General features: G+C 48.7%; 1 protein-coding gene across 11 annotated transcripts in view; it reads right to left on the bottom strand.

Moving 5' to 3' along the window:
• Positions 1-22977, bottom strand: part of MSI2 (musashi RNA binding protein 2) — a 348010-nt gene that overhangs the window by 118234 nt on the left and 206799 nt on the right. For all 11 annotated transcript variants that reach the window (XR_013996953.1, XM_081109236.1, XM_081109240.1 and 8 more), the window contains exon 7: positions 918-966. Coding sequence is in view for 10 of the 11 variants with exons in the window: in XM_081109236.1 (XP_080965362.1) it covers positions 918-966 (49 nt within the window). In the remaining variant the exon portion in view is untranslated. The remainder of the gene's footprint in view (positions 1-917; positions 967-22977) is intronic.

Raw genomic sequence — 22977 nt, 5'->3', positions numbered from 1 at the left:
AACAACACAAGCAACATCTAAATGCAATCCAAGTGGCAAGGAAACACTCGCTCACTCCAGCTCCTCTCCAGAGCACGGCTTCCTGCTTCCTGCCGCTGCCCCTTCGGAAGCTCTGCTCATTAACGCCGTGTTAATAGGAATCTTGCCCTGTTAATAGGAACCCCCAACACCGGAACAGAACGCTGAACCATAACCTTTGACCCTACTTCCTCTGGGGTGGATTTTTTTAGCTCCCTCCAATTTTCTGTTTAAAGCAATAATTTTAACATGTTCTTTTGGGGGAAATGGAGGTCAGAGACCCCTTTGAGAATCTGTCCAAAGCTCGGGATACTCTCCCAAGAAAAGCGCAAACATCAAACATTCTGTGTGTTGTTCCCAGGGCTCACAGACCCCAGGTGGAGACCCATTTCCCGAGACGTGGGTGGGGCAGTGAGAGCACAAGAGGAAATGCAAGTGCAGCTGCGCTCCAGACACTTCAGGGGCACAGGGCACCTCCTGGTCTGTGCGGCTCCCACATCGCACCAGCCTGCAAGGCTTCTCTCTCTTTTTGGCTCTTTAGATTGACAGTGTGCTCCAAACCACCTCCTCCAATGCAAATTGGAAACTCAATTGAGTAATTACTGTGAATGATTTCCACTCGGATCACTCGGTGCTGAGGTTCGGCGAGGACTGAGCAAGCCAGGGTGAGAGGTATGTCTGAACGACGTTGGGTGTGGCTGCACAATGCAGTGACAGCGCCCGAGCCAAAAGGAACTGGGTGTCTGAACTGTCTAGTATCTGGCCTCTTTGTCGCCCTCCATTCATACCGGTCTTCAACAGATGGTCGACTCCATCTGCTACATTCTGGAATAGTCACTGTACCTTCTGTCTGTGGGACTGAGGTGAGAGGGGCAACCTTCATACACTGGGGGTCTTACCTCTGTGCCTGTTGGTGGTCTTATCGAACATCAGCATCGCATCCTCCACCTGCAAAACAAATACAGAATAGAGCTGCGTTAGGAATGTTAACAAAACACACAAAATAGTCTATGGGGGGGGGGGGTTCCATGATAGAAGTCCTAGTTGCTCATTAAACACTATTTGGAAATACGAAAACTTGGAAAAGAGATCACTTGTCTTTTAGTCTTTCCACTCAGCACAACCACGTGTTGGGCAGCAGGCTCAGCCTGGAGCGACTTCCATGTGTGCTTGTGGTTAGAAAGGTCTGAGCACTGTCCGCAGGAGCTCAAAGGCTCACAAATGGGCTTGGGGCCTGAGCTCAGCTGGCTGAGAAAAGAAATCATAGGTTATTCATTCCTCACTCCTCCCAGACCATAGTCTCCGATGGGGGGGAAGGCACTGGATAAAGCAATAACACCAGGTTTAAAATGGTGCCTCCAGACAAATCAAATCCATTTTTCCAGACGCTATCAAATATAACAGGGGGAAAAGCAAAGTCAGGGTAAGAATGGAAGAGGGGGGTAGGCAAGCCAGACACAAACCTCGGAGGGACTGGCCTCACTTAAAACTCTCTTCTGGAGTCAGGGCCCCGTTTTGTTGCTAAGCAACCGAGCCTGCACAAACAGGCTCCTGGGGCCTTCTCCTTCTGGTCCCCATTTCTGAAGTCAGTCACTGGGAGGAAAATGGCCTTGCATGGTGAGTGCTCCTCCAGCAGGGAGCCGCCCTCTCTCTCTGGGCATCAGGCTGATGGGGGTAGGAGATGCTAGTTGGAGACGGGGCGCCTTCAGCAGACCTCTCCTGGGCCAGAGGCTCGATAAGCCTCCCGGGCGCCTGCTGAGGCCACACACAACACAGCGTCTGCCTCCCGAGCACCACTCAGGCAAAACCACCAGAAGACCAACTGGTTTGTTTGTACACAGAGTAGTCGCACTTGAGCATATGGTGTTGCAGATTCAGACCCTGGGCCTCCATTAGAATTCCAAAGCCTGGGGTGTGGGTGGGTGGGGGGGAGGCCTGCTGGGTATCGCGCAGGTAAACGTGACATCTGTTTCCCACCCTTCTCCGTATTTTCTAAATGTTTGCCAAGTCCTTATTTTGAGCTAAAAATGTCTAACAGTAAGAAAAACAGCCTTCCTTCTATGCTGGCCATATTTTGGTGCTGAAACTCAGATCCCCTTAGGAAACAAATATTTTGAATTTTTACAATAATGTATTTTCAACCCCCCCTTTTCATCAGTACATAACTAGCTCCCTCTTTTTCTTTCTAAGTCTGGGCATTTTCTGACGCTGCCCTCCAACGTTCGCTCAGCCTGGTGAGTGAGGGGAGGAGCCGTGTACGTTTTTTAGGGCAGCCGTTGTTGGAACAAATAGAGCTCTTTCCTCTGTAGTCCAGCTGTACAATGGGACTGGCAAAGACCCCCGAATAGATAAAGTGTCAGGGCGAGAGAAGAATTCCATTAACACTTTACAAAATAAAACATCTAAGAAATAGCTAGAGAGGAAAGAGAAAGGGGGTTAAAATCAATCTGGATAAGCCCCGGTGCTTGGGGGAGAGAAAACTTTTCAGCGATTGCGAAACACATTAATTCAGAGAAGCCATCAATGCGATGGAAATCTGGCAGAACAGCAAGAGCTGAAATGGGAAGAATTTGAATACACAAAGACTGACTGAATAGAATGAAAAGCACGGCCTCACATACGGGCTGTTCTCACGGTTCTATGTGAATCAAACAGAAGTGGCTTGTGTGCGTCTCCTCCGTCCCGGGGAAATGAGGGGCACAGTCAAGGTAACTGGTATCCAATCCAGGAGCCTACACGCTGATACCTTTGTGTGTCTGACGACTTCCTTTGTCTGTCTGTCTGTTTGTGCGCCCCCCCCCCCCCCCCCCCCGCCACACACACACGAAACCCAGGTAGATCAGCTGGCTGTGCAGCCACCACTTCAGCATGCAGACCAGGCATTTCAGGTGCTGGACGAACATGGGCCGTGTGGGGCAGAACACAGGTTCCCCTGACCTCAGGTCACTAACCCTTAACTCTTGTGAAATGCATCCTCAAGGAATACCACTCTCCTTCTCAAGGTGAGCACTGCGATTTCTTTTGGGTTGACAGTGCCCTCCCCTGCCTTACAGGTTTCTTTTTACTAAGATGGGGGCCCACCAGCCTCATGGTCCCGGGGTTCGCAAGTGAGAAGGAGGGGAGGTATCTGGACCTCAGCATATTTGTTCCACATCCTGGCACATGCCCAGTCTGTTTTGAGAGAAGAAACTTGTCCTGACCTTGAGATGTGCCTTCTGACAACATAATGCAGGTTGGAAACGCAGCCCTGACATTCTAGGTGGTGCGTCTAAGCCAGCCGTGGGCAAACTACGGCCCGTGGGCCGGATCCGGCCCGTTTGAAATGAATAAAACAAAAACAAACAAACAAAAAAAAGACCGTACCCTTTTATGTAATGATGTTTACTTTGAATTTATATTAGTTCACACAAACACTCCATCCATGCTTTTGTTCCGGCCCTCCGGTCCAGTTTAAGAACCCATTGTGGCCCTCGAGTCAAAAAGTTTGCCCACCCCTGATAAGCGAACGACAAAGCAGGAGAAAGTAACTTGGATGTGAGATGGCTGAGGACAGCCAACGTGGTCTGAACACCAGGGTGTCCTGAACATTTATTTCTGTCACATTCTCCGAGGCGTACACCATGCACACATCACATCCGAGGGTCAACAGCGGGAGCTATAATGTTAGCTCGATGGCCTGGGGTTGGGGCAGGGTTTCTTGAACTCCATCCATCTCAGAATTACCTGGAGGGCTTGTGAAAACACAGACCCCCAGAGTGTCTGATTCAGTGCATTTGCATTTCCACCCAGCTCCCGGGCAGTGCTCACGCCGCGCCGGGCCTGTGGACCACTTTCTGGGTGCTACTCTAGGGATGAGAAACAAGAGCAAAGGTCAAAGACACTGGGCAGAGCCGCTTCCTCCTCTTTGCATACACTTGGCGCTCGATACAGGAAACAAATTTCTCTCCCGGGGGCAGGAGATGCACTTCAGTCTGGCAGTCCTTCGCCCCTTTGTTCCCTGTCTCTTGGATGTTTATAGTCTACAATCCTGAGAATGATGATGGGAAAGCACGATGGGAAAGAAGACAAGAAGAGGGACTTCTTGGCAACAAATGCAGGAAAAATTCGGATTCCACCAGGACCCTTCGAACAGATACACCAGCTAATGTGTGCATCACTCAGCCAATTCAATCTTGATTAGAAAACCTAGCTAATGGTAACTTTACTTATTAATTTCATGCATCAGATATTTATTAGGCACTCACTGTTTGCAGAGCGTCAGCCTAAGTACAAAGAAGAGGCAAATTATATAGGTCCCTGGTGGGGGGATTGCTCTCATGGCCGCACACCCTTTACCCTGTAATTTTGCAGCTCCTCTCCCCAAAGAAGCAGAGTCGACCTCCTTATCCCGTGTATCTGAACTTGACTTGTTATGGTCAATAAACTGAGGTGGAGAGAATGGTATTCCCAGCCTGCAGAGGGTGTGCCTGTTTCGGCTTGTTCTCTCTTGCACCTCCGCCATCCCCCTGAGAAGGGCATGCCCAGGCTGGCCCGCTGGAGGGTGAGAGACGCGTGGAGCATGGCCAAGTCCCCTCAGTTGCCCCAGCTGAGGCCTGCCTCGCTGACAGCTAGTCAACCCCAAAATGTGCAAGCAAGCCCAGCCACAATCAGGAGAACCACTCCCCGTGGACTCTAGACACGTGAAATAAACAGCTATTGTCTGCTGCGGAGGTTTTTGTGGCTGTTTGTTACACAGCATTCTTACAGCAATTGGTAACTCGAACATGGCCCCTGTTCTAAAAAAAAAAAAAAGTTTTTTAAGATACACAGGCAGTTTCAATAATTCCAGTCAATGAACAAAGGCAAGAAAAGGGGTGGTAGGAGATAAACTGCAGAAAGTGGGCTGAGTCATAAACTATCAGGTTCCACAATGCGAGTGGAATACAGGTATTAGGGTGTGAAGGGACCACTTCTAAATCTCACCCCAGCAGCAAGGGTGGAGGCTGAGATCCCAGGAGCACCAAAGAGAAATTGGCAACATGCTCCTCACTAAATGAGCACCATGAAAATCAGCAATAATTAGCACTCAAGTCAGTGGGTGATGCCTCTCTAATCCTAATTCATTTAATGAATGAGCAAACCCTCTCTATAATGAGTCAAAAGATTTATTGTGAGCCAGACATCCTTGCTGGGTGATTTTAGAAGCAGCCAGATGGTGCTGACCGCATCCAGAGGTGAGACTGTAGCCAGCTCCTGTACTAACTGAAGAGGAAACCTTTCAAGTCACAAAGCAAAGAAGCTCCCGGAAGGAGAGATCAAAACTTCTGTTTGTCAACTTGGATGGCCAAAGGCTGGAGCCCTAGAATGTACCCCCAGACTGTTGCTTCTCCTGCCTGAGGTTTTGGCTCCCCAACGACATAGTAAGTGAATGACGTTGATTCGGGAACAAAGAAAACTTGTTCCTAGGACGCGGCTAAATGGGAGAGTTGCTGGTAATAGCTCAGCAGGTGCCAGGAGGCAGCGGAGCGTGCCGGGCGGGGTTGCACAGAGCCATGGGCAGGACCCAGGATCTACTGCCATCTCCAGGGATCTCACTGAGGACAAGTCACCTCCCATCTCTGTCTTTCAGTTTCTCATCTGTGAACGGAGGGAATTGTATGAGGTGGTCACCTAAGATCCATTCGCACAGACTCTCTACCTGGAATGCTAACACGGACCGCAGAACCGGCTGGGACAGCTGGGAGCATGGAATTCACCACCATTCCTCTGCAAACTCTCCGCTCTGTGAGGATGTCCCAGAGCTTTGCTGTGGCCAGCACACCCTGAGAAATTTCCTACTCCTCTTGGGATATAAATACAGAACACCCACACACCATACATATCAAGAACCCAGCAGGAAATGGCACTTCAAATGATCCTTAAATTATCTGGCCAGACACGAAGAGGGAGAAGGAAGAAAAAAAAAAGAAAAAAGAAATGCAGCTCTTCAAACTCCCCCAGAACAAATGCCCTTGAATTTCGCTTCCTGCTCCCACTCAAACGCTTCAAGTGTTAGTTTAAATAAATGCCTGTAAATGTAATACCACAATACTATAGCGTGGGACTTCACAGGCCGCATTATGCTCCATAAACTCAAGGCACTAAACTCGCAGGAGTGGAGACTTGTATACGGGAGGCCGGCGTTTGTGCTGGACACAGAGGCAGCCTGAGCTCCGGGCTGTCTCAGGCTAGGATGGCGCTGTTCTCCACGTCTCCCCAACCAGTCTGCAGAAACAAAGCACCCCGAAGTCCAGAAATGAGGTCTAGTTTATAGAAATGAGACTAGTCAATAAGCTCCAGCCACCAAAGCCTGAGGCTGGTCTCTGTAATCGCCGTCCAATGGGAAGAATAGAGGAGAACAGGAAGCCGACGGGGAAATCCCATCAGCTCACTGAAGTCCAGATAAGTGGTTGTCAACCTGGACTGCTCACCAGGATCACCTGAAGAACTTTTAATAGCCCTGCTGCCGAGGCTCCACCCCACCTGCTAAACAGCCCTCTGGAGTGGGGAGCCCAGCAGGGGAGCGGTTAAAGCTCCCTCGTGATTCCAGGGTGCAGCCCAGGCTGAGAACCCCTGTTCTCAATGGGTGAATACAGCTGAGTTGAGCCTTAATCACAGCGCATACATGTGAAGATGGGCCCTGAATAGAAGGGTATTACGTGGGCCTTCGGCTGCCTACAGATGGGCTCTTTCTCCCCTGCCAGAAGTCAGGAACAGCCAGGCTCTTTACCACATGCTGCGTTCAGGGGACTCGCCTCACCTCGTCTTGGTCTTAGGGTAAGAGAATCAAAGTTCTGTTCCGAAAGAAGCTCAGAAACTGGATACAGGACTTTAAGAAGACATAGCAGACTCGTTGCTGTCGTCTCACCACCACCAATACTTTCACATATATTATTATCGTTTTGGTCCTCACAACCCCAGGTTCTTGTTCTATGAGCCTCAGTCTCCTCACTGGAGCTGACAGGGGCTGGGCCCAGGACTCAGCTGCTGGTCTCCTGAGTCCAAATCTCACCTGGCCAGCCCTTGCCTGCCTGCCCCATCTCAGGTGCTTGTCACCTCCTTGCTGCAGCATGGAGCCACCCTCAAAGCTTACCGGTTAGGCCAGTGGTTCTCAACCTTGGCTGCACATTAGAATCACCTGGGAATCTTTTTAAAATCCTGATTTCAGGGCCTCGTCCTCCGGAAATTCTGTTTCTTTGTTACTAATGTTGTGGCCCCACCCCATAACAAAGAAACAGAATTTCTGGAGGATGAGGCCCAGAAATCAGGATTTTAAAAAGATTCCCAGGTGATTCTAATGTGCAGCCAAGGTTGAGAACCACTGGGTTAGGCACTTCCTTGCTTTATTCAAAAACTTCTAGTTTGCATCCACCTGAAAGTGCATCTTATTTTAACTCATGCCCATGCCTTTAATTGAATAACAAGAGAAACAGTCCACTCAGTTTCTTTTCCTAAGCTCCCCTTTTATTGTAGTGAAATACATATAACAAATATTACCATTCTTTAGTTTGGAGTGCTAAGTACATTTTCCTAAACTCTTCACAGAAGGCCAGAAAATCCCCATTGGCAAGACTCTTCTTTACTAATCCTATTTTTTTCTACTTTCACTTAAAAAAAAAAATTCTTGTGGGGTCATTCCTTTTCCCTATTTACTTTTTAAAATATATATATATATATTATTGATTTTTTAGAGAGGAAGGGAGAGGAACAGAGAGTTAGAAACATCAATGAGAGAGAAACATCGATCAGCTGCCTCCTGCACACTCCCCACTGGTGATGTGCCCGCAACCAAGGTACATGCCCCTGACCGGAATCGAACCTGGGATCCTTGAGTCCGCAAGCGGACACTCTATCCACTGAGCCAAACCGGCCAGGGCTCCCTATTTACTTTTTAACTTAAACACATAAACACCTGTGTTCACCAGACAGCAGTTAAGAGTTGACAAGTGGACACTTGTCCATGGGAGTTGAGAGGTTGGGGTCTCTAAACGTTATCCTGTTGATTCAGAAGGCAAAGCCTCCTGCTCAGAGATTCTGAGTCCACAAGCAGATATCAGACTCTAAGTTATGAAATGCTGGTGCCCCTGAAATGATTATAACAGCCACCACTCACTGGAGCTTAACAGGCAATTTGCAAAAAGCTCATTTAATTATCACAATAGCTCCAAGGTAGATATTATCACACCCTTGTAAAGGGTGGGGCAAAAGTAGGTTTATAGCTGGGAGTACATGAAACACAGAGTTTATTCTTGTATCATTATTTATTAATTATTGCATAATTTTCCATTCCAACTGCAAACCTACTTTTGCCCCACTGTGTAGATGAGAAAATTGTGGCTCACTGCAGTTGACTTGCCTAGGATCACACATGCAGTACCTGGTGGAGTCGAGATTTAAAACCAGATAAGCCCCTCTGTCTTTCTACTGGTCTCCCTTAACTGTCTTCTACCTTTTTGAATCCCGAGGGCTTAGCATAGTACTATTACTCTAGATCAGTGGTTCTCAACCTTCCTAATGCCGCAACCCTTTAATACAGTTCCTCATGTTGTGGTGACCCCCAATTTCATTGTTACAAATTAAACATAATTAAAGCACAGTGATTAATCACAAAAACAATATGTAATTATATATGTGTTTTCCGATGGTCTTAGGCGACCCCTGTGAAAGGGTCGTTCGACCCCCAAAGGGGTCTCGACCCACAGGTTGAGAACCGCTGCTCTAGATCAAGCATGTGAAACTGTTGGCCAGCAGGCCACACGCCTCATTTAAGGAAACGAGGCATGCGGCCCGCCGGCCGTGAGTCTGACATGCTTGCTGTAGACAGTCGGCTGGAGCTTGGGGGAGTCTCTCCCACTGACCAAGATGGCTCAAGAGGAGGGTCTTGCGCTGAGTGTGCCAAAAGCTACACAGATAACTGGACAGAAGTAAAAGCCCTCCCCTCCCTATCCCGGTTAGAACGGTGGGCTGGGGCAGGAAGAGAGAGCGGTCTTTCAGACAGGAATCTGCCGTTCTTCCAGGTCGTGTGGCTCCTGAATAAAGAAAGCCTCTTCCTTTTGCATCAGCACCTGCTTTCGCTGTTGCTGTGTCAGGCAGCTGAACCTCTGCCGTTGTTTTTTGTCTGGTTACAGTGCCATTGTCTCCTCAATGAATCAGTCAACAAACACTGCCTTAGAGCCCTAGCAAAAGGTTAAGAGAGGTGATGGCTAACAAAGGAGAGAGTGATAGGCTCAGAAGTGGGGATGATCAGAAAGGCAAAGTGAAAGGAAAAACAGAGGGGGATGTTTCCTTTTAGAAAGGACAGCCACTAGCAGAACCAGCACATCCTTGGGGGAGCAGTCCCAGGACGACCCACCTCAAAACTGAGCAAGGGAAGCGAGAGTCTGCCTGGGGAATGTATGGGGTGGGGGGGAGGGTAGGGGCTCCCTTCTGTCTGAGCTGGCAAAGCCCGGGACCCCGAGAGAGAGGGCCTGGGCACGAACTGATGGAGGAGAAGCAGTTGGTTCCAGCAGGCTTGACAGCTGTCACACGGAAATGGCATCTGGCCTAATGGCCTCTTGTGTGAGGCGCCTTCGAGTGGCGGCGGCTATGCTCTGGAAACCCATGGCCTGTTGACGGCACTGGTTGTGAGCACGTGCGTGCGTGCATGCGTGCATGTGTGCAAGTGTGTGCACAGGCTGCCAAATGCTCCTTTCCTCCCCCTCCAGCCTCTCTCCATCAGGCCTTACCTACCATGAAAAAGGCCCAAACCTGCCAGCTCCAGAGGAGACAGGCGCGTCATTAGTGGAGCGCTGATGTGCCGTAACACTCTCTTGCATTCCCATTAAACAAATACTAAACTGCTAATTGCCAAAATAGATCTCTACGACTCTGACCGAACAGGGGGAGGGTTTATAATTACCAAGTGTGAAAATGCACAGCCTGTAAATAACCACCTCATCTGTCCTAATACAGGCTGATATTGATGGGCATGAAATAAACATCAGGACCAAATGGAAAAATCATCCGCATCTCCTGTGGCCAATGCAATCTCGAATGGTGACAAGCGTAGCTGCAGCCATAAGCCTGGGGAGGGGAGAGGGGTTTTGGAGGCTTGGAAAGTCTAGGTTCCAATCCTGATTTCAATCCCTTGGGCCATTTGCATCTACTTCCTGCCCGGAGAATGGGGCAGATCGGGGGGCATGACGTGTTGATGGGACAGAGGGCTTCTCTGCACCTTGGAAAGCCCAGGGCCTTGAGGAAGGAAGCTGGTGGGTGCAGGCCCTGTAGGTGAACCTCCACCTGGGCCCCTTTACCAGAAAGGCCAGTGAGGATGGAGAATGAGTGAGAGAGCGAGCTTTGTCAAGGTGACACATTTATTCATCAAGCCAATATTGCTTAAGACTCTGTCCAACACAGAGTTGGTTGCAGAGCACAGATGAAAACAATTCAGGTTCAAAATGACCCTTGGACTTTCTGACACCCTTGTGCCAGGGAGGCTCCCTACCCCACACTGTCTCCCGCCACTGGGATGAGAGTAGATTGGTCCATCAGATTCCAGAGCCCTGCCTCTCTCCTGACTGCACCTGGGGAGGAGGGAGGTGATGTAAAGGGGTCACAGGGACCTCCAGAACCCCAGGTCCTTCCCTCCCCACCAGCCTGTGATGCTGAGGAATTTAGCCCAGTGTTGGAATGAATGCTGGGAACTGGAGGAGAGGAGGTTCCATTAGTCTCAGAAACTCAGACTCAGGATTAGAAGTGACTCTCAGTGTAGGAATCCCTTCTCCAGGGGCTCTTCTGAACTCTTTCTGGAGCTTCAAAAACTCAGTGTCTCCACCCTACCTCCTTGATCCAGCTGCTCAGGCCTGACTTCAGCAGAAGTAGCACTGAGAGGCCTGAAATAGTAGCGTCCTCGGATCTGAAGCCCCATTTTGGCACACGGCAGGATCCTGTGAACTGCGTGGTGTCAGGCACCTGAATCAGAGCACCAAGCACCACCCGCCCCAGAGCTTCTTAACGGGGCTCAATGGCATCTGAAGAAACACCTGCTCCTTCCCTGTAAGGCAGCCTGAGAGCGAGAGCCAATCTCCTCGGCCCCCTGGTCCCTAACATCACCCCCAGGGCCCCACAGGTGCTCTAGTTCATGTCCTGACCCAAAGACCTTATCAAATAACAGCAGAATGAAGAAGGAAGGTCTGAACCACCAACTATTTTCAAGGAATCCTGCTTTGTTACTTTTAAATTCCCAAAGCATCTTCCAAAATGCTGAGAATGAAGTTCAAGTGCAGCAACAGGCTACAGATTCGGTCACCTGGGAAAGTTACTTCGCGTTCAGAGAGATCATCAAATATCTGCGCTGGAAAGAACCAAAAAGCTGTAAGTCCAGCTCACTTGTTCTGCAGAGGAGAAAACTGCCTCTCCGAGATTCCATGGCTCCAGGTAAGGCCTGAGTGGGCTCATATCCCACCCACACACCATCTTGGGCCAGGCTTTCCAGAGCGGCGAAGTCTGCATGTAAAAAGTGTGATGATCACAATTAACTTTCCCCTCAACCTTAAGAGAAATTACATACAGGAAGGCACTTGCTATGGCCAGTACACAGCACACGCAGGCGTGGTACTTGGCTGTAGGTACTGTGCTGTAATGAGGTGGATGCCAATCACCCAGACTTCACAGAGGATGGGGAACGGAAGCACACCCTAGAGTGGAACTCTCCTCGCAACAGAAAGAAACAAACTGCTGCCGGCACACAACCTGAATGCATCCTGAGGGAGTTACGCTGACGGAGGAACGTCAGTCTCAAAGGCTCTTCTATACTGTATGATTCCATTTCTAAAACATTCTCGAAATGACAAAATTATAGGGATGGAGAACAGATTAGTGGTTGCCAGGGACGGCGGGGGAGGGAGGTGGCTATTGCATAAGGAGTTTCTTTTCAGCGATGGAATGGTTCTTGTCCTGACTGTGGCAATGGTCACTAGAGACTACACAAGCAATACGATTTCAGAAAACCGTGCACATGCAAGCGTGCACGATCACACACGAGTGCCTGTCAGAGGTCATGGCCTACCAGCGTCAATTCCCTGGTTCTCACAGTGGGCTAAGATTATGGGAGATACCATAGGAAACTGGGTGAAGGGTATGCAAGAGTTCTTTGTGCTATTTTTACAACTTTTGGTGAGTCCGACACTATTGAAAAATAAAAATTTATAATAACAAAGTTTTAAAAACCACAAGGGGGCTCATTATTTCAACAAACCCAGTAGCAATCAGTTTATAATGCCAATAATTCTGCCTTAATTTCTCTTGATTTGGATACAGTGCACATAAATAAGCGTCTTTCTACAGAGGAAAGACACATCCTTTACCTGTGTCTCATACCTGGCACGGGCATATCACGCTCTGAAATACTATTTTATCATCACACGAGTATCTGTCTGTGTTGGCAGTTCCCCACCCGTCTCATTGTCTTCCCTGGTCCTCAGAAAATTTGATAGCTCTGCAAACCTGCAGCACCCACTGGAGTCACTAATACATAAATGAGCGCACAGTAAGTGTTTATTGATTTTCAGAAAGATTTTGCAGGATAAAGAAAAAAATTTCAGATACAAAAGACATCAAATCCAGTGATTTCCAACTTTCTTTTTTAAGCCGCCAAGGCCCCCCTCTTTTGTTTTAATTTTGAAACAGGGATCTTATGCTTCGAGATACTTCATACATTAAACACACTTTACTTATTACTACTTCTGAAGCATGAAAATGTACTTGTCAAGACTTTTCATAATTGTAAAATTGGGGTTCCTGCCAGCACGGGGTGACTAGGGCTGTCTAAAGCAAGCATACCTGGACATTTTAGTTGTCTCTCATGCTGTTTGAGGTAGGGTAACCATGATGGCTAATAGACTTTTTTTAAGACTTTTTTAAGACTTTTTTTTTATATATATTTTATTGAGTTTTTACAGAGAGGAAAGGAGAGAGATAGAGAGTTAGAAACACCGATGAGAGAGAAACATCGACCAGCTGCCTCCTGCACACTCCCCACTGGGGATGTGCCCGCAACCCAGGCACATGCCCTTGACCAGAATCGAACCTGGGACCCCTCAGTCCGCAGGCCGACGCTCTATCCACTGAGCCAAACCGGTTTCGGCAAGACTTTTTTTTTTTAATCCTCACCTGAGAATATTTTTTCCATTGATTTCTGGAGAGAGGGGGAAGAGAGGGAGGAAGGGAAGAGAGAGAGAAACATCGACATGAGAGAGACACATGGACTGGTTGCTTCCCGCATGCACCCTTACTGGGACTGCAAAACCTGTAATCCAGGTACATGCCCTTGACCGGTTATCAAACCCATGACCCTTCAGTCCTCAGGCTGACACTCTAACCACGGAGCAAACTGGCCAGGGCTTTTTTGAAGTATTGAAGCCAACCTGAACACCCCACGTTCCTTCTGTTGACCCCCAGGATGGAAACCATCTCACCTGCTCCTAATGTCCAGGTAATGGCTCAGATCTCTGTAAATGAGTATTGACAGGAAAACCAACCCTTCTATGTAATCCCCAAGCTACACAACTCTCTGAAGGGGAAGAAAGAAGAGAGAGAGAGAAAAACCCTCATCTACCCTTAAAAATAAAGGGACCATTCCAAGCTGCTTCAAGACCCAACAAGCATGTTTTTCTTTCACTTATTTCTACATCAACACTCTGAAGGATAAAGATCTTTCTCATTTCAAGAGCTGTCAATTTGCTTTAGTGCTATGTTTTTCATCTGTTTGTGGTAAAGAGGAATTACAAAGCAGGCGAATGAAATAATGCACTGCAATCTAACATATTTTGGCAATTCAAATTGGGGCCAGAGAGAAAGGAAATTAAACAAGGATGACGGGCTACACAGCACACCTGCGTTGCACCCCATGGGCCCACCCCTGCCTTCCTGCCACTCGCTAACTTTATGATTTGATGAAGTCTTCAGTTCTTTGCTGAAAAGTGCATTATTTGCTGCACCCTAATTTTTAGAAATCATTTATACAAGTTGCACAACTCCTAAAATATTTTGCTTTCTGAAGCAGAAAAACTTCTTAGCTGCTGGTAAACTGTCAGGTGTTGTTACTTTAAATACCCTGTGAAACAGCGCAGAAGCCAGCAGCCCTTTTCCGTAGATTCATTACTACCCTTCCCCACACAAATTAACAAAGACAAACGCTCGCCACACACCAGACTGTGACAAGTCCTTACCCCATATCAAGCCTAAGGGTTCCATGACAACAGAACTTAAATAAGAGGGGACCTCACTCTCCTCCTCTCGCGGGTCCTCCTCGGCCAGTGATGGTGCCCATGAAGATTTTGGGCTAATTCACTTTCGTTTCTTTTTGTTTTTAATTAAACTGCTCCTCAACTGCACAGATCGGTTATGTTTTTTCCTCTTTAGCTCCAGGGCTGGGATTTCTGAGAGAATGGCATTTCTAGGGCCATGATGCCCCGGCAGACCTCAGGTGCTATGTGGCACACAGGTACCTGACCTTGGCCATCAGCGGTGAACCACAAGGAGTTGGCCAGAGGCTGGGGAGCCCAGGAGACCAGGCCCCTTTGAGATACTGGAGTAAAGAGGATCCCCCTCCCCTGGACCTCCCTGGCCCCTCACTGCCGCCACCAGCAATCAGAAGTTGAATGGTACGTGTGAGAGTGGGCCTGTGTGTGGTACTCTTTTGCAGAATCCTGTAGGGAGTGGCAATGGGGTCAAGCCTCGGACTGACCTGTGGCAGAGCCACATACAAGACCCAGCTTGGAGGGCAGAGCCCTCCTAGCACAATTAAGCTTGCCTTTATAGTCCTCCCTTGTTCCTAGGTAGCTAAAGGTGCAGCAAGTGCTGCCAAAACAAGGCTTGAGTAACAAATAGATTTGAAACTCACAAGAACATTGTAAACATGTTGACCACTCCCCTTGTTTTGCTTTATGTGATCTGACTATAAAACAAAGCTTCAGCTTACAGGCTGGATCACTGTTTCCTCATCCAGGCAGTGATCCACCTGGTCCCAGCTGTATTCTCTTGTCTGTCTTCTTTAATCCTTCCCTGTCCCTCCTCAGGGCCATGCTGGACGCAGTTTAGAATCCCATCTGCTTGTGGACACTATCCTCCTGCCAACAACACATGTGTCCACACTCAGTGTTTACCGGGCACCGGGACAGGGATCCCAGCTCTGCTGATGGAGCAGCTCAGCGGTTTTAAAGAGCAGGAAAGCGCTGGAGACAGACTCCCTGGGCACAGACTCTGGCTCTACCACTCACTTGCTGTGCAACCTTAGGCAGGTTACACAACCTTTCTGTGCCTCCATTACTTCGCCTCTAAGTTGTTAACGATTTCATAGTGCTGTTATAAGCATTCAAAAGTTAATTCCTGTGCAGCATTCTGGCACACGGAGAACTAAATGGCTGTCATCCATGATTATCATCACCTCCGTGAGCTGGTCAGGAGAAATGCCTAACGTTGTGCATTGTGCCCGAGGCTCTGCCTATTTCCACTGTTAGCATGATGACGCCAAGTGAAATTAAAGCTGGGGGAGAAGCCGGCTTGACCTGAGCAAGCAGTACCAGGATGAAAGGAGGTGCTTGAGCTGGCCACCTTCCCTAACATCACACATGCATGGAAAACCAGCGAGAAGGACAGACAGACAGGCTTGTGCTGGAGGAGGTGGCTCCTGCTGCTTGCAACCAAGTGTTCACTACCCTTTTGCTCCTGAGTTCTGTGATGAGGAAATAAACTCACTGAGCCTCTCGCCCCTGGACCTGAATCTGAAGTCCAATGCCAGGGCCATCCTACACAGAAGGATTCAGTCTATTCCTGAAGAGGCTGCGTTAGTCAGGTACCAACTGGCAGCAAGAGAGTCAGGGCCTAATGTTCCATCCTAGGCCAGTTACAGCCCTACCAACGGGGCTAGATGATCTCCTTTCCTCTGGCAAACGGGTAGGCCCTGGCTTAGAAAGAAAGAATTTTGTCACAGGCAAAATTCTGTCATTCATTCACTTTAAAAAATCATTCAAACCACACATATTTACTGAATGTCTATCATATGAGGGACAAAGATTCTAAAATGAGGAAGGTTGGATTCCTGCTCACGAAGCCCAGGGGGACAGACATGACCACCTCACAGTATGTGACCAATGCTCCGAGAGGTGTAGCCCCCTGCAGCTTGCACACAGACATTCTGGAGTCTTTCATCCTTCATTCATGCCCCCTGGGGCTCTGAAAACTCACAGCAAAAATAACACTAATTTGGCCAAAGGAAATAGATGGTTTGTCATGGATATCACCCCAGACCTAGAGCAACAGGTCTGCGGTGACCCCTAAGCCAGGGGAGCAGGGCTGCCATCACTGAGGGCCAGGCCCACGTGAGCCACAGAAGGGCTGGGCCTCCATCCTAACCGTGTGGTCTGACTTTTCAGAAAGGAACTGCAGGGCCAAGATGTGGAAGCGGCACAAGCAGCTCGTCAACAGATGAGTGGGTAAGAAAGCTGTGGTACATTTACGCAATGGAATACTACTCAGCCATAAAAAAGAAGGAACTCTTACCTTTTAAGACAGCATGGCTAGACCTAGAGGGTGTTATGCTAAGTGAAATAAGGCAGGCAGAGAAAGACAAATACCTCATGATTTTATTTATATGTGGAATCTAAAGAACAAAATAAACAATAAAAACAGACTCATGGATACTGAGAACAGACTGACAGCTGGCAGAGGGAAGGGGGGCTGTAGGGCTGGGTGAAGGAACTAAGAATACGAATTGGTAGTTATAGACTAGTCACAGAGATGTAAAGTACAACAGAGGAAACATTGCCAATAACATTGTAATAACTAGTATGGGGCCAGGTGGGCACTTGAAGTATCGGGGGACCACTGACTGCTCCATCTCCAGAACACAGCTCCTTCAGCGCCCAGCCGGCCAGGTGCAGCCTTTCTCACAGGACAGCAGCAGTGCCCTGGTCTCCTGGGTCCTAGCCACCCTTCACTGGTGCTGCTGGGCTCGTTAGCATAACTGCGTGAGTTGCACCTTGTTTCCCATGGCAGCAAACCTTTCCATCCCTATTGTGGACCCTGAACTTTATCCTCAGAGGGATTTTCCATTCATCACTTCAAAATGAGAGTTCCCACTTTATTAGTCATTCATGAAGCAAATGGGTTGATTTTCCTGGGGCAGGATGAGGAAGGATAGGCTGTCTGTGCAGATATCTCCACTTCTGTGCACCCTGGGGGCAGGGTGTCTGGGGGGTCCATACAGGCGGGGGCAGCAGGTGACAGGTCAGTGCCAGTAGAGTGTGGCCCAATCAATGTGTGCGGGTGGTGGAGGACTCCCGATCAATGCAGAGCTGTGTGCCCAGCCCATTAGGAGGCCTTTGGAGAGCTGCCAGTGATAGCTACCCACAGGGGGGGGGGGGGGGGGGGGGGCGGGGTAGGGTGTGAGGATGCAGGAGGCTTCAGGTGCTCCCAAATATAGTCACTGCTAACCTGCAGCAGGACCTAAAAGGTCAAGTTCTGCTACCCATGTGCCCAGAGCTAGATCATCACTAACTCATAAATGACCCTGGCCCTTATCTTGCGTCTGCTGGCTTGTTTGATGCCTAATGCACAGCAAGGATTAAATAAAATACAACCTCTGTCTTATTGCTTGACAAACACGCACATCAGATGGACACCAAACGGTCACTGTCCCCTTCCAAGAACTTACGTGAAAGGCCCTGTCGTTACCGACTAAGACTTCAAATGTGTTTTTATTAGAATGGGGGGTGGGGTAGGGAGGGCGGGATTCCCTTCTAGTCAGTTCCCAAGTCATGCAAGACAACTAGTCTTATTATTTTATAGTCCTGCTGCATTCTGGTCCAAAAACAGCATAATCAATCTTGGCCACAAGTCACTTGGAACTAAGTCCAGTGATGGTTTCCAAAAATCACATCCACTTTCAAAGGCCAAAGATTTATCACCAGTGAGGATATTCAGAAGAAAATGCCACAGAGTTTGACTATGAGTTCACAGGGAAAGCTTTGAAAACGCTCAGAGCAAAGGCGAGATCTTTGGAATAAGTACACAGACTCCCACTTTGAAGAGGACACATTGCATTTGTAGGAAAAAAGCTCTGTTCTTAATGCTCCTAGTCATTGTGGGGAGGGCACGGGGGGGAGGGGAAAAAGCGGGGGGGGGGGGGAGGGAGGAAGCGAGACAGAGAAAGACAGAGGGAGACAGACGCCGACAGAGAGAAATACAGACAGACAGGGGAGACCAAGACTGGTTCATCATAAAAGAAGCTTGGGGGTGAGATAAAAAGAAGAGAAGTAAGAAAGGATTTTGCATAGCCTAATACCAAATGAATTATGGATTCGACTGCAGGAAAATATTCACAATCTCAATGCGCCACATTAGCATCCTCAGGAGGTTGCTGAGTCTGGGCTGGGCCTACGCTTGCTTGAAAATCACTGCGCAGATCGCCCCTCACCCGGCACACACCACTCCATGCGTTTCTTAGCTGTCAGAAATCTGCCTTCCCTTGCCCAGCCCCCAAGGCTGACCCGTGTGTCCCTGAACCTACACATGAAGGGTAAGGGAAGGTTTTCCATCAACGGGCATGAAAAAGAAGCTCCAGTCTTGCTCAGCTCTAATCAGACAGGCTGAACTCCTCCAGATGTGCCGACAGCTGGGGAAAGCACGCAGAGCCCTCCGTCCACACCCCCGGGCCGGGAGAAGACCTCTTCCTGCAGACTGACTGGTCCTCGGGGACAATGCAGGGACCACTGGAACTCCTAGGGACCACGGCGTTAGGCACAAACCACAAAGAGAGCACCCACAGCCAAGGAGAGAAGCGAGGCGGGTCCACTCCTGAGGCAGCTGGGAAATAAAAGGGGCCGTAAGCATCTTTATCGCATCTCTGTGCATGCAAATCCACAACAGAAAATCACAGATTCCTCTCATCTCCCAAACGAGCCATAATGACCCCACAGGTTTTCCCCAAGTCCTCGGGACACTCTGCCTGCGCTAGTCATCATAGGGACACAGATGCAGCACCTGCGAAACGCCTTTCAAAGGGAAGGCGCTTGAGCGCCAGAGCTCTGGACGCGGCTAATTGCCCCAGCAGGTTCTTGCTCCGGACAGACCCAGGTGAGATGTCTCAAAAGAACATGTCCAACCTTCCGTCGCCGCGGAGATATCTGAGGCTCGCCCACTGTCCTTTTGTCAATGCCTGCTGGGGACGCGTGAAGATAAGACGAGTATTACATTATGATGCTTCCTCGTGCATGAAAGTCTATTTTAAAAAGAGTCTGGAGGAAGGAAGGGGGCCGGGGAGGAGGCCTGAAAGGGGAGGGTTAAAGGAAGGCTGCGTTACTGAGAAAAGTCTCGGCTGCAGAATAAAACTGTGCTTCACCTGCAGGAAAACCAAACTCATTGAGTTTCTCTTTGGTTCCAAACTCATTGAGTTTCTCTTTGGTTCCAAAGAAAGCTACAGCCACAGAGTTCCAGAGAAACTGCTTTTATTTCCTGATTTGCTTTCACCTTGTCCCCTCCCTCGACTTACACACTAACTCTTCAATAAAGACACAACCCAAGCCAAGATGCCATCCAACCCAACCATATCAAATAAGTATGAACATGGCCTTTACCTGAAACTTCACTCTGGGGTTTACCTCCCCTGCAGAATAGTGCATATGCTACAAAGCTGCATAAGGTCTTATTTGGTGAACTCCGGCCAGCCATTCTTTTGGAAAACAAGAACTATCTAGAGAATGAAGGTTAACTCTGTTAATTTAGTCAACAAAATCTGGAAGGCCCCACCTCCTCTTTTATTAAATAGGGAAACATACCCAGGAAAACTCAGAAACTACTGCAAATCCCTCCCCTGCATTAGGCTCAGTGCACACTCTGCTCCCAGGGTTTCTAGGCACCACGTGCTCTGCTCTGCTCTGTGTAACTTTTCCTGGCTCCCTTCCTTCTCCCAACCCATAAACCTCCAGTTTGTCATCCCCCTGCACTATCGTCACCCCACCCTCTCCGTCTGAGCTCCTCTCTGTGCAAGAATACAACTTCCACAGCCACCCACCTCTCTGGGGGCTCCTCTTAGGCCTGTCCCCAGAGTGCCAGCCTCCCTTCTCTGTCATGGGTTTTCTTGCCACATGGATGTTCCTAAAAAACCAATACCTCTTGCCTAGCCAGCGTGGCTCAGTGGTTGAGCATGGACCTATGAACCAGAAGGTCACGGTTCGATTCCCGGTCGGTGCACATATCCAGGTTGTGGGCTCGATCTCCAGCGTGGGGCTTGCAGGAAGCAACCGATCAATGATTCTCTCTCATCATTGATGTTTATCTCTCTCTCCCCCCCTTCCTCTCTGAAATCAATAAAAATATATTTTTAAAAAACCAAAAACACCCAATACCTCTTAACAAGGACATACCACCTGCTTTCTGCCCCCAATTCCCACAACTCCATTTTCACCAGTGGACCACCACCTCCCGTGACTGAAAGCTTTATGCCATCATTGGCCCTTTCCTCTTCCAAGCTCCCTGTCCCATTCCGTCACTTCTTCTTTGATGTCGCCTCCACCCCACCCTTTCTTAGCTCTTCGACATCCTCTGGGTTCCAGGACTTTGTCACTGTAAGTCTGGACCTGCCACACGATGACCTCATTCCTGTGATCGCTGACACTCTGGCTGTGCTCTCATCTCTCCAACTCAGTTCAGCCTGGACACTTATCCTAAAGGACCCCTTGGAGCCTTCGATGTGTCCAGTGCCCAAGGGGACATGTCCAAACACTCACAGCCCAATACCAGCTGGCCTCGACCCTGCCTTCCAGACTCAGGTCTCCCTGTCCCTCCCCCAGACACACGGCCCCTGGTCCAGCCTCCTGGTTACCCGCTCTCTCCCGAATTCCCTCCAGCACCTTTGCTTATGGAGACATGGCTTTGTCCACCCTCCACAGTGGGGAGAACAGATGTGAAACAACAGGAGGGGAGGGGCTTGTGCAGGAAACAGCAGAGGCAACAGTGCTGGCACCAGTTATCTTTCCAGCATCATGAAGGAGAAAGCAAAGTCTGGGCAATCATAGAGGTTGGGGCCATGGTCAAGGGAAGAGAAACTTTCAACAGAAACCTCTCTCCCCAAACCATGAGCAGCACCTTGTGAACAGAAACCACATCTTAAGTCTTCTCTGCCCGTCACCACCGAGCAAGGACTCAGGATTATTTCTTCACTGACAGACAGATAAATGGCAGCTGTGGAGATGGAGCAATTGCCCTGGGACTTTCAAGACCTGGACTCTTGCTGATGTGTGGAATGACCTTGAGCTAGCTGACAAATGTACCGTGCCTAATCTGTTATAAAAAAGGGCTTTCAAAACATTTATTTATTTATTTGTTTGTTTATTTATTTACTCATAACTGAGGATATGCTTATTGATTTTTTTTTTTTTTTAGAGAGAAGGATGGTGGGAAAGGGAGGGAAGAGAAGGAGAGGGAGAGAGAGTGAGCGAGAGAGGAAGAGAGAGGGAGAGAGAAAAACATTGATATAAGAGAGAACATCAGTTGACTGTCTTTCGTACTCGCCCTGACCAGGGATTGAACCTGCAACCTAGGTGTACAGAAAGACACTCCAACCAACGGAGCCACACCAGCCAGGGCAACATTTATTTTTTAACATAGTCATTACATGCACATAACAGGAACTGCCAATGAGCCTAATAAGAAAACACAAATCACCATCATTAATATTTTGCTGTTTATTTTTCGTAGCCAAATGTCTACATGTCTGTGTTCAACAACATTTTTTAATTTTTAATAAAAGGAGCTGATCGGGAAATAAAGAATACTTATTAAAGTAATTTGCCAACTCTCGTGTCCTTAATTATTGAGAATTCATCCCCAAGTATGATAGCTGAACATAACAAAACCCCCAGTCAGTTATATCTGATTTCTGAGACACGTCAGTCCAGAAGCCCCCCTGAACTGACTGATATGACAGCTTGGGAAAAGCCAACTGGGGACAATCAATGGAGCAGCCGGAGGCAGGCCTGGTGAGTGTGCATGAATTAAAAGGAAAACTCCATTGTAATAGGAACAAGATTCTAATCACTACACCTAATTACAAAGAGGAGTAAATCGCTGAAAAAAAAATTAAGTGTCTCATACAGAACAAACAAAGCAATTAGTCATAAACAGAAGCTCGGGGTTTGGCGAGCAAGCAGGAGCCCAGACCCAAGCCACCGGCTAGCTGCACATCTGCTCCCAAGGCCACGCTGGGGCAGAGGATGGGCTGGAAGGTCAGAGCTGGGGAAGGGCGGGCACAGCCACCCACCCACACAGCCTCACCAAAACCTTCTGACCACAGCAGCAACCCACCATCAGGTGCTTGAAGGCCTGAGCCTGGAGCCCAGACTTGCCCGGAAGGCAGACTAACAACAGGCAATTTAATATGACAGAACCATTGCCTTCATTCTCTGTCCAGTCCCTCAGGTTGTTAATAATAAAAACAACAAGAATAACAGCAGTTAAGTCGTATTACACAGTTTCTGTACACACGACACCGTGCGAGGCATTGCGCAGCGTGGTCTGGTGTAATTCTCACAGTAACCCTTTCAGGAAGCTACCATTAGCCTCACCTTCATTTATCAACAAGGAAACGGAGCTCTAGAGTAGTGGTCGCCAACCTTTCGGACCTCACGGACCACCGGCTGGTGACCGCTGCTCTAGAGGGCGGACCGATTTGGCTACATTCACCCACTTTATACGGAGCAGAGCCTGGACTAAACCCCAAGCCGACCTCAGGGCTCACGCTCTTAAACTTGGTGTCATGTGGCCTATAAAACAGGAAAAGATGCCCATCTCTCCAAACAGGTCAGAAACGAGGTGTCCAGTGTGAAGTGCCTGGTGTACACAGAATGTTCGATAAATGCTGACTGTTGGTTCTGAGCCCTTTATGCTTCCTGCCCCACCTGCCCT

The sequence above is a fragment of the Myotis nattereri genome, assembly GCF_964212035.1.
Source record: "Myotis nattereri genome assembly, chromosome: 16".
Lineage (NCBI taxonomy): Eukaryota > Metazoa > Chordata > Mammalia > Chiroptera > Vespertilionidae > Myotis > Myotis nattereri.
This window is presented reverse-complemented; position numbering and strand designations above follow the sequence as displayed.